Source organism: Neoarius graeffei, chromosome 28 (assembly GCF_027579695.1).
Source record: "Neoarius graeffei isolate fNeoGra1 chromosome 28, fNeoGra1.pri, whole genome shotgun sequence".
Classification (NCBI taxonomy): domain Eukaryota; kingdom Metazoa; phylum Chordata; class Actinopteri; order Siluriformes; family Ariidae; genus Neoarius; species Neoarius graeffei.
The window spans coordinates 15,964,583-15,977,263 of record NC_083596.1 but is presented as its reverse complement, the minus strand read 5'-3'; the positions used below and the strand labels follow the sequence as shown (position 1 = coordinate 15,977,263).

Sequence of the window (12,681 nt, the reverse complement as noted above, 5' to 3'; positions counted from 1 at the left end):
TGTACAACTGGCAATTACCAACACTGGCCACTAGGCGGCGTGTACAACTGGCAATTACCAACACTGGCCACTAGGCGGCATGTACGACTGGCAATTATAATTACTAACACTGGTATGGCGGCAGGCACGCACAGGGCCGAAACCATCAAAAAACAACTCGATGGGTTTCTTTATGTATCAACACTATGCCTATGGGGCTCCGCTCGCGCGGGCCTGAGCTCCGCTGTATGTACTGTATGCTGTACATGTTGTACCTGCTTGTATGAACGTGGCACACTTTGTCCTGATGGCTCGCTGACGGCACTGGTGTCGTCGCCAGCAGCACTGGATAGAGAAAGCCTTCTGAGAGCGCACTCTGTACCTCTGCTCCTCCAATAACTCCAACTTGAGAAAGACATTCACACACGAGGCGAGAGGAGTCACTTCACGGCAGCAAAACTATTCATCGATGTTGAAGGAATACATTTCATAGGAAAATGTACTTTTTCTTTTTTGATCCGAGAACAAAACGCTCATATTCATCTGGTTTGAATGCTGAGAAGGCTGATGTGGCATTACCATGGCATGTGTCAGGAACACTTTGGTCTTCCCACAATGCAGCATCATGATGTTCTTGCTGGGTGTGAGGTCAGGGTCAGAAGAACCGGTCCTCAGGACTGCATTCAGAATGTCCTGTACAGCAGGGCCGAGAATGATCTGATCCCTGTTCTCAGCTCCTAGAGGGAACAAACTCTGTGGCATTATGACCCCACACACACACACAAAAACTACTCCACTACATCTGACTCATCAGTGCCTTTTTTTTTTTTAAATCACCACACACAAATACTCATGTAGACAGGATTGTATTTTCATGATGCAGTCAGTCAGCCTGTGAACAACAAACGCAGCCTGTTTAATATTTAAAACATTAGGATCGTAAAATCCCTGAAACTAATACCTTCGTAATACAATTCATCTGAATATTAATGAGCTTATGATGTTAAACTGTGGGAAATATTAGCAGCAGCAGCACTATGCTACATGTTTTGAGCGTGTACAGTACCAATCAAAAGTTTGGACACGCCTTCAAATTCAATGCTTTTTCTTTATTTTTATTAATTAAAAAGATGCTTTATGTCTGAAAGTAAACTAATGGATGTCGTTTCTCTTTACTTCGTTGAGCGGTTCTTGAATAATATGGATTACGATTAAGTTGTGGTGTAGAATAGGGCTATTTACTGTATTATTATTTACCATTTGATCTCAAAACGCATTAAGGCGGCAAGAAACTCATCCACTAATTAACTTTTGACGAGGCATAGCTGTTAATTGAGAAGCATTCCAAGTGACTACCTCATGAAGTTGGTTAAGATAATGCCAATAGTGTGTAAAGCGTCAACATATTTTAACACTTGTATTTAACACATAATTCCATACATGTTCCAGATGTTATTTCATAGTTCTGACGTCTTCTTGCGTCCAAACGTTTGACTGGTCCTGTGTGTATGCGTGTCGGTTTAAATGGTGAATCTAAACCTGAACTAAGTGTCCTTTGTATGATTCTAGTAACATGCAACTCATGCAATGGGGCAAAATTGGTTTGCAACATGAAATATCACTTTGCGCGGATATCATATTGTAAAATCTACATTATCATATTTGCACAACAAAATAAAATTAAAAGGGTCTCTCTCTCCAACTTCCTCCTGGTTTACTGCTTTTGAAATATTTCTTGATTTTGAGCTTGGCTTACTGTCTGCGCCTTGGTATGTTCTTCCCCATGTTGGTTTCCAAGTTTCCTCCCAATTCCCAAAAATATGCCAGTTGGTGGACTAGCACCTACTATAAATTGCCTCTAGGTGAAAATAGTGAAAGTATGCGCATCATAATGCCAAGTATGCAAAGCATAATCAAGGGAAAACACTGCCCACTTTGAAGAATCTAAAATATGAAACCATCCCCGTGTCCGAAATCACTTCCTACACTATATAGTGCACTATATAGTGAGGACGCCATTTTGTAGTGCTGTCCGAAACCTTAGTGAGGATTATTTACACCCTATATAGTGCACTCAAAGTATCCCACAATGCATCAGAGAAAGTAGTGTACAACAATGGTCACTAACCAAAGTAATATATCCCATCATGCATTGCGGTCGTGCTGAAAGAAATCAAACTAAAAGTCTCAAATTTGATTTAATAAAAGGCAGCGGCAAAGAAGAAAATATTCAGCCTTGATTTAAAAGAACTGAAAGATGCAGGCACTTTGTATTGATTAATGTCGGAAACGCGCTCAGTATAATATGGATTTATCACAAAAATACATGCATGTGTTAATGATTTTGAAAACCCACCAGCCAGCTGATCTGGCACGTTTTAATTGTGCGACAGTAATGACGTAAATACCAGCGCAACGGAGTAGCGTCCGAAAGCGTTTTTTCATTTTACCAATGAGCTCACTATATAGTAATTCCCTATATAGGGAGTAGTGAATGAGTGAGCAATTTCAGACACAGGGATTGGTTCCCCCCCCCCAACACTTTGTTTAAAACATAATTCCGTATGTTATTTCATAGTGTTAATATCTTCACTGTTCTACAATGTAGAAAATACAAAATACAGAAAAACCTATGTGAGTAGAGTAGGGGTGTACAAACTTTTCACAGGTGAAAATTATAATCCGTTTCTTAAAGCTATAAAAAGAATTTTCCCCGACACCCAATTATTTTTGTTTAGTGGACTGAAAGTTCCTGAATTCGAATCACATGCTTCCAATTTTATTAGTTTTTTAATAGAACAATTAATGAATTTAGAGCCATGTGGCCCTAAATTCTCAGCTATTTCTTCCTGCTTCACCATGACGCAATTCAAGATACGTCATGTATCATGTAGTGGGCTTTCCCAGTTCGCTCAAGGCATTGTGGGATACAAATTTGAAACAGGAGAGAAAATGGATGACGCGAATGAAACGTGAAAGACCGATGACAGTAACGGAAAGCGAGAAGAAAAGACGTTGTTGTATACGAAGGAAAGGAAACGCAGGACCAAACTAATAAATATCAGCGAGCACCTCGGTGCGATCAGCTGTTCATTTAACGATAGAATGATGTAACGGTCAGTGCACGGTCAAAGTTAAACCTGCACATGCGCACACACGAGCTTCCTCTGTCTGCTTGACTGCACAAAGCGAGCGATTTCATGCACGTTATTTGCTCAGGAATCCCCTCAATTTAAATAACTTTCCAGCCTTCTTATCTTTAAGAGAAAAAAAAAAAAAAAAACACGATTATATTAGATTATCTTCACAGAGAAATCTTTCTGGCTTCCTATGCACTATATACAGTTTGCTCACTATGTAGGGTGGAGTTGTAGATCCTATTGGAACACCATCTGATCTTTATCCACAGAAAACAGAGACTCTAATAAGTGTGGTTCCATCAATGAAAAAATTTAAACACCATCTAAAAATAAATTAATTATGCTTTTATTCGGAACCTTTTTCTCATGTTAACCCCTTCAATGCCCTTGGGTGAGTCACATACGTCATGAAATCTTTTACCGCTGTGCCTTATGACGGAAGGATGTTTTAGGCCTTGACTGTAATTCATGTGTGCCACTGTAAAGTAAAAGTAATGTGCCATGTAAGGTACATAAAAGGAGGGGTTTATGACATCATAAGGCACAGCAGTAAAAGATTTCATGACGTACCTGACTCGTCCAAGGGCAATGAAGGGGTTAAATGACCCAAGCGTTATTTAGAAAGTGTATGTTTTGCCAGACTTAAGAAATCGTGTTTAAAACAGTGAAAATATTGAATGATGGATGGACGATGATGGACACAGACCATACACAGTACATGTGGGGTTAAATGATGAAAAGAAAAACCAATCCACTTGCACAGAACAGAAATTAGAGCAGAATTTCACACTGTAGAAATACAAAAGGTCACCAAGAGGAAGAGGTGGATGCTCGGTTAATAAAGCGCATGCCAAAAAAGATACGCACTCACTTGTAAAAGGCATGCACACATTTACCTGACATAGCTAGCAGCCTAGTCAATCTACACCTGGTCCTGTTCTAAATTTTATATATATCCTAATAAGGTGGAAGAAAGGGTCAGATCAGCTGAGAATTGCAACTAAAGGAAAGAAAGAAGAAATTACAGAAGGAAAAACACAGAATAAAACAGCAAGAAATATTGTTTATCACCTTGAGCCAGGAACCTGGTGTTGGTGATCAACCCGTAACGCTGGATAAAGCTGTCATAGGGAACCCTGCGCAAATATTTACATGCATCAGTGCATATAACTGGGGAAAAAAGGTGGCACATGTCATAAAAACTTAATTGATCTTCATCCTACCAAGTTTCCCCAAACACACAATCAAAAGACAGAGGTCATCTATATCCCCCGCCCTATATACCAACTATATACCAAGTTTCAAGATATCATTTGTCATTTTTCAAGTTCTGCTGCAGGAACCCAACCCTACCTCTTTACACTGACCTCAGCAGCCCATGGCATAAACCCACCGGACCTTTGGTCCAGCTGAGCTAAGAATGAAAATCTCTCACATTTCTTAATCTTTCGATTACGTTCATTATGTCTTATATTAAATATAGTTAGTTTTTTTTTTTTTTTTTTCTTTTTTTTTTCTTTTTTATCAGACATCTAATTTATTGGGTTTGTTTACCTGACATGTTTCGACGTACAACTTCCGTCTTCCTCAGAGTGTCACCGGATGTTAATTGGTGACGCATCTTTTATCAGCTGCTGTTTCTGAAGGCGTGGCCTTCCTGTCTGGTTTGACAGGTCGGTCACGCCTTCTACTGTCTGTTTGTCCCCTGCAAGATGGCACTCCAGGTGTGGGAGAGCATGTAAGCGAAGCCCGAGGACCATCAACCGGGATGAGGGAGCATACATGCTCTCCCACACCTGGAGTGCCATCTTGCAGGGGACAAACAGACAGTAGAAGGCGTGACCGACCTGTCAAACCAGACAGGAAGGCCACGCCTTCAGAAACAGCAGCTGATAAAAGATGCGTCACCAATTAACATCCGGTGACACTCTGAGGAAGACGGAAGTTGTACGTCGAAACATGTCAGGTAAACAAACCCAATAAATTAGATGTCTGATAAAAAAGAAAAAAAAAAAAAAAAAAAAACTAATCTCACATTTCTTAGTATCAAAAGGCACGTATACATTACTTAATATCAACACATATACCAACCTTCAAGACCTGACCACTCAGTTTTCAAGTTCTGCTCCGGAAACAAAACCTACCCCCAAGACTAACCTGAGAGACTAAGTCTGAAAGTGTTTCCATGGAAACATGAAAAATTAAAAATTCCTCAGTACGAAAAGACACGTCTACATCACCTTGTTAACATGTATACCAAGTTTCAAATCCGTATCATGAATAGTTTTGGATATATGCTCTGGAAACGAACACTGCTCTTAGAAACCAAGTCAAAATCTTTTGTTTTTTTTTTTAATGTAAAAATTTGAAAAATACTTTTCAAAAATTCAAAATAGCAAAAGGCACCAGTTCACATGTTGCTTGATGTGCATACAAAGTTTCATGAAGATATCTTCAGTAGTTTCAAAAAGGTATGGCCCAGAAACAAAAACATGACCGGATGGACAGAACCCGTTTCTATATCCGCTGCCAAACTGTGTGTGGGTGGGGGATAAAAAGCTATGGAAGCCGCGAGAGGCCCTTTGTATAATCTTTTTTTATTCACCTTGTTATCCCGAGATAACGACATAATTAATTCAGGATCTCAAGAAAACAAAATTATTCCGTGATCTCGAGAAAACAATTATTTCATGATCTCGAGAAAACAGCTGAGATTTCTAGCAGAGCTGCGCCCCCTGTGGGTCAGACAATGAAGACTTAGAAATTGGCGGACATGTAACAGAGCAGAAATGGCTTTTTACGATGCCTTGAGAGAGAGATTATCCCTTATTAAAAGACTTAATGCAATCTCTCCCTGTGTCAACCCCTGATCAAAATATTGCCTTATTAGGTGATCGATTATTCCAGACATTCTAATGACCAAAGTTGCGTCTATACAGAATGAGAAATGGCCCCAAAGTCAGCATATCACAAGTCTCTTGGCGCACCTGAATGAACCATTTCTCAGCTGTTTCCTTGAGATCATGAAATAACTGTTTTGCTTTCTCGAGATCACGGAATAATTGTTTTGTTTTCTCGAGATCTCGAATGAGTTGTGTTGTTTTCTCGAGATCTTGAATTAATTATGTCGTTATCTCGGGATAACAAGGTGAATAAAAAAAAAAAAAAAGGATTATATGAAGGGCCTCTCTCAGCTTCCATAAAAAGCAAAGAGGAATCAACAGCAAATAAATTGTAATTTTTTAAATAATTCAAGAATACTTTATAGCTCATTCAAAAAGTGAGACGCAAACTTTTGACCTGTTCCAATTTTGCCCCCCCGCCCCAAACTATTCACATTTCGACATCTAACACTATTTGACCATTTTTGTTATTTCCATGAAGTAAAACACTAAAACCTCAAAGTCTACATGTCTTCTTGTTGTATATTGTGTCAGTGCACCAGATTTTCATACCAGATGCTCAGATTATGGATTGGGAGTTATACCTGCTGCATTACACGACCGAGCCTCCGTATACAGGAAATGCAAACCAAAGTGAAATTGGACCAAGGGAAGTTACTGTCAATCAAAAAAATGGTCCGTTTGCCGACAGAAAGCTTTCAAAAATGTCCACGATGTACATGTTTGAGCTGGGTCTAAAATGTATTTCTGGACCAGAATGACACTACTTTTACTATGGATTACAGCTATCGGTAATTTAATCTGATGCCTCACTGATTGGTTAACACCATGCCAAATTCATTTTCGGGACTGTGCCAATTACGTCAAAATATCAGTCGCCAATTCTCTAACACGGGACCAACTTTCACCTGTACAAAACGTTACCAACAAAGCTAGAACTGTTGATACAAGATAGTCAGTCAGAAAATGAGTTTTTATCCTTTCTAACCTCTGAACATGCAGCGTTGAAAACATGGAGACCAGGACTCAGAATCAGTCAGTGCACGTACAATGAATAGACGCTGTCGAGTGTTGACTGACTCGGTTCTGGACAGTAACTACACGGTAGTCACTTATAAGGGTTGTTTTACAATCAGGGTACGCAAGCTAAAAATCACATTTAACACTTATCTTCAATATCAAAAGGCTTGACTAAAACTTGGTTGTTTATTGTAGCTCTGTGATAGCTCTATTTACCATGCAAAAAAAAATGTGATAATGTTATTTTTGGTGAATGTATGACAATATGTGTCATATTTAGCAAAATTACTTGTGTCATTTAGAAAAAGTGCTTTTTTGACCACAGGTAGCTCCAAAAGGGATGCACTTACATCATTCTTTATACCATAAAACACATATTTGGTTCCATATCATTGGAAACATAGTTAAGTTTTAATGTTGAATGCCAGCAAGTTTTCAGACTATTTTGATCAAATTAGTATGTAATTGTGTCCAAAAAAAAAAAAAAGTCCTCTCCGAGACAGCGAATTTTTCAATATAAAAACATATCTAAAATGATTATTTTCATCCTAAAATGTGGTCAAGATATTGGGACATAAATATTAGAGACAACTAACACAAAGCTTACAGCCTTATATTTAAAAGCACTATGGAAGTAGTGGATTCTGAATTGTCAAAAAAATAAATAAATATAAATATATATATATATATATATATATATATATATATATATATATATATATATATATATATATGCGCATGCCCTCTCCGAGAATCACTTCATTCGTTTCTCCCATCTTATAGCAGATTACACAAAACTACCATACACACGTCAAAAAATGACCTGAAATCTGTTCTTTAACTTGTCCTTCACTTAAAAACTGGTACAAGAACCAGTTTGAATCTATTTGAATTTTGGACCCGTGACACAAACTTTGTACCCTGATTGTAAAACAACCCATAACGAATCCCTGTCTCAAGTCTTCTCGAACCAGCCTCAGTCCAACACTGTCGTAGATGATAAAAGTGGTAAATGTATCCCCCCCCCCCGTAAGGGTGCTACTGAGGTGATTATTCGTCGATAGTTACTGGATCAGCCAACGAAAACGGTGTAAAATATCGCATGCTTTTCAACACCGTTTCTACGCGTTCTGTAAACAGAGCATCTGGTACAAAAATCCCGTGGTGTGACACACACCATCTTCATTTAGTTCTAAAAGGACAAACTTTTGCACTCGACTGCATCCTTTCCTCCCCCCCATTTGGTTGGTCCAGGCTTGTAGTACTCAAGTCCAACTTGTGCCGTAATTTTAAGGACTTGTGACTTGACTTGAGCGCTGATGACTCGGACATTAACTGCATTCGGACTCAAATTGGAATCGAGGACTCGGATTTTTTCTTTATTTTTTTGTAAGATGCCATAATAATTTGTCGTAAGATATTTATATCTACGTTAAATTTGATGCTAATTTCGTGAAAGAGAACGCACGTTCACCTGTTCAGGAACAAACTAATGTTAATGGCGCTAAAATGCCTGCAGAGAAGCCCCTAGGATTGTCTACTTAGACCAGACCTGGGCATTTTACGGCCCGCGGGCTGCATCCGGCCCTTTGGTTCATTCTGACCGGCCCGCATAAGGTTAATTAGAAATTACAAAATAAACGCATTTTCTAATTTTACCTCATGCATGGACTGAATGTGCATTGCTTTTATTTTGAAGTTGTGTTCAACAAAAGCGCAATGCGCGCGACAGGAAATCCCACGAAACCTAATCCCGCGATAACTACTTCCGTAATTTGTCCAGACCAACCACAAACTTGTACGTCATCCTTCAAACGGTCCAGCCAATCACATAGTGTGACGTCACCAGCAGGCGCCGGAGCCCGAGCCGATCTGTAGATCTGATCCCTACACCGAATCGACGTTGTTGCGAGCAGGTCACATGAGGTGATTAGACTACAAATGTGGGCATCATTATTATAATATGATGTATCTTGCTTGATATTTGGAGTAGAAAGACAATATTGTGATGTCTTTATTGTGTTTTGGGGTGAATGTGACTGGGGGAAAAAAAAAAAAAAAAAAAGGTATAAACGTTCACATTTTGTTAACCATTGTTTTGGGAAATTTGATTGAATAAATTAAATTTTTTTGTAAGGCAACCTCGTTTTTTCCATACTCTTACCAGTCTTAGCAGCTTGTAAAAACAATGTTATTTACTGCTTTATATAAAGAAATACAATTAATATTATGCAGAATTTAGTTCAGCCTTTTGGTCCGGCCCTCCACAAAATTTTCTGTTTCTCATGTGGCCCCATGGAAAAAATAATTGCCCACCCCTGGTTTAGACAGACTTCTTGTGCAGTGGGAAGAAATACACTGCTGGGGGCATCGTGGATCAGGTGGATAAGGCGCCATACCATAAATCCGGGGACCCGGGTTCGATTCCGACCCGAGGTCATTTCCCGATCCCTCCCAGTCTCTCTCCCGCTCATTTCCTGTCTCTACACTGTCCTATCTAATAAAGGTAGAAAAAGCCCAAAAAAATAATCTTTAGAAATACACTGCTGTGTGTTCCATATGTAGACGGGGACAACCTCGAACTTCAATCATTCGGCAAGACTCCACCCAGAGAAGGAAGTGACACGCTATGTTCATTGCTCTGTTGATAGTGGGCGGGGCTTGCTTGCTGAGTGATGAGAGAGGGTTAACACTAGCTAGCTCATGTTATTTGCCCTGTTGATAGTGGGCGGGGCTTGCTAAGCAATTAAACTATTTATCCGTAGCCTGTTAACTAAAATGGGACAGACGAGCAGGAACGTTAGTCCGACACAGTAGCAGAGATGCTTTCACGTAAAGGCAGCAACAGCCACCGTCAAATAGTGCGGATGGAGTCTTGTTCTTGGACTCAACTTGGATTAATAGTGGACTCGAACACTGAGGACTCAAGGCTGGATTCAGACTCGAGGTTTAGTGACTCAACTACAACACTGGGTTGGTCTTCTAGGACAGAGTGGTGTGTTACCTGATAGGGAAACCTGCAGCACTGATGTGGATGGTCTCCACTATTCCACAGGCCTCCAGCTGTGTGATGACCTACGAACAGTACAAATACTACAGTAACTCACCAGCCAAAAACATACAGTACCAGTCAAAAGTATGGACGCACGTATTAATTCAATGACTTATTATTAATTAAGACACTTCATGTCTTAAAAATAATGATGGATGTCGTTTCTCTTTACTTAGCCGAGCGGTTCTTGACATAATATGGATTACTATTGTTTAGGAATAAAGCCATTTACTGTGTTATTATTTACCATTTGATCTCAAAACACATTAAGAAGGCAAAAAACCCGTCCACTAATTTACTTTTGACGAGGCTGTAAAATATATGGAATGCATGCAATCAGAAGTAGTACCGTTTGCCCTCACCTCTTCCTTCTTGAAGGTAAGCGGTCTGCAGTCGGGGTTGGGTTTAATACAGCGTGTGTAATGAGGAGTGGTGCTGTGCAGAATCTTCATCAAATTCTCCAAGGAGTTCTACAAACCAATAGTTAAATACAGTTGTTTTTTTTTTAGTAACCATTAGGTCCAGTGATCAGCAAACGTATTGCTAAAGCTAGTCAACAGCTAGGAGTACTAACAATAGCCATGTTCGTTGTTTACGTTCATTATGAGAATGTTAGTTGTTTTCTTCCATGGGAATGAGACATGAGGTAGTTGGAAATAACAGCGACAGGCTACCCTCCCCCCCACGCACTCTCGAACAGACTCGTCCAGCAGCAGTAGTCAGGCAGTGCGCGTTCGTGTACATTTTGGAGGAGTGGCTTTGGAAGGAGCGCTGAATGGAAGGGGTGGGAATTCTCGATTGAATGTTTTCAGAATACACCACGAGCTGGCCTCATGGTTAGCATGTCCGCCTCTCGACCAGGAGATCGCAAGTTCTACCTGTGGCCAGGTCATACCAAAAGACCATCATAAAAATGGTATCTACTGCTATCTGGCAAGGCACGCTGCAATATAGATGTGAGTAGGGACTCAAACTCTTGCAGTTACGAGAGGATTAGCCCCCCACTGTAACCCTAGCTATGTAAGAGGCAAGAGGTCAAGGGCTATAGAAACGGAGATCAGCGCCACCCAACGCACCTCAAAGGACTAGTTAGTACTGGGATGGGAGACTGGCTGGGAAGACCAGATCCTGGTGTGGGAAGGACTTTGACTGTTTTTGAGGTTTTCAAAATCGAGCTTACTCTTGGCGGTTTCTCCAAAATTACCGACCCTGCCTTTAAAGTGCAAAAGGCAAAACAGATTTTAACCCCTTTCACCAATACAGAACTAGAACAGGGTCAGGAACCTTTTCAACTAGCAGAGCCCAATACAAAAGGGTGGAAAGAAAAAAATAAATAAGAGCGCGTCTTCGGTTTTGAGGCACAATGAACAGCTTCAGGTCTCTAATGCCGCTTTTCCACTACCAACGCGGCTGAGTTGGGCTGAGTCGGGCTGAGTGGGGCTGTTGGGGTTGCATTTCGACTACAACCGCGCTGAACCGTGCTGGCTGGAAGTGGGTGGACACATTGGGTGGAGTTAGCGAAAGTGGGTGGACGTCACGTGATGTCGTTAGGCGGCGCAAACAGTGACATCAGTGATCTTTTAAGCGGTAGTCTCACGACCCAGATAGTAAACAATAAACATGGAGGACATGGAGTCGTTAGTGTTGCTGGTCTTGGTGTTGTGGCTTGTTGTTGGTGACAACGCCAACAGATACTGGCAAGAGCGTATAGATGAGGCGAGGCAACTAAGGCTTCATAATTCTCGTAATTCTTCTTCCGGGTTTACGGTGTTTACAGATCCCAGCGTGCTCGCGGGGCGTGTGTGGGCATGTGAGGACACTCCTCCTCACCAATCAGTGCACAGGGGAGTGTCTCCTCACGCCCCTAGCCCACTCGGCTCGGTTTGGCTCGCTTCAGCCCCACTCCAAAACCGTGCGAGTTTTGGGTGCTGAGTAAGGCTGAAGCGAGCTGAGTCGTGCTGCTCTGAGGTAGTCGAAACGCGAGCCGTGTCGGGCTGAAGTGAGCTGAAAAAGGGTAGTGGAAAAGGGCCATTAAAGAGCACTAGAAGGTTGCTCTTTCAAAACATACTGGTCTTGGCGATTTATTTCCCCCATTTGTTGTTTTTATGGTGGTGGTCAAAAGCGGTGTCTAACACATCACTCCAAAACCTCCAGCAGGTGTTCCATTAGGTCATTACGAAGATTGGAGCATACGATACCCTGTGGGTGGGGGCGAGGTCTGTCTGGAAAAAGACCGCTCCCATCAGAATAGAACAGTCAGAAGATTTCCATCCAAACAATATCAGCAAAAATAAAATGCACCCCAGCTTTTTTTTTTTTAAACAATAAAATGTGATTGCACCCCATTCAGGGCATATAGAAAAAAAAGGGGGAACTGGATAAGTGCTCTTCTAAGTGTGGTTTCATTCAACCACATTAAACCTGTAATTAGAGGTTTTAAGGATATTTCGGTCTAAAACACACAGTTTACAGCTTGTATGACTGCATTCCAGGCAGCTTCTCTGAAAGCAAAAGACTGTTGTAATCCTTATTAATAAACTGCTTCATTTTTGTCCACTACTGAGATTTTTTTTTTTGTAAATATATA

The 12,681-nt window shown here is 40.7% G+C and overlaps 1 protein-coding gene across 1 annotated transcript in view; it reads right to left on the bottom strand.

The window, feature by feature from the left end:
• The window catches only part of LOC132875605 (unconventional myosin-XIX), a 50,491-nt gene that overhangs the window by 5,267 nt on the left and 32,543 nt on the right, over positions 1 to 12,681 (bottom strand). The window contains exons 16-20 of the mRNA XM_060912503.1: positions 10,457 to 10,564; positions 10,047 to 10,117; positions 4,191 to 4,255; positions 559 to 716; positions 255 to 384 (exon numbers count right to left, since the gene is read on the bottom strand). Coding sequence (XP_060768486.1) covers positions 255 to 384; positions 559 to 716; positions 4,191 to 4,255; positions 10,047 to 10,117; positions 10,457 to 10,564 — 532 coding nt within the window. The remainder of the gene's footprint in view (positions 1 to 254; positions 385 to 558; positions 717 to 4,190; positions 4,256 to 10,046; positions 10,118 to 10,456; positions 10,565 to 12,681) is intronic.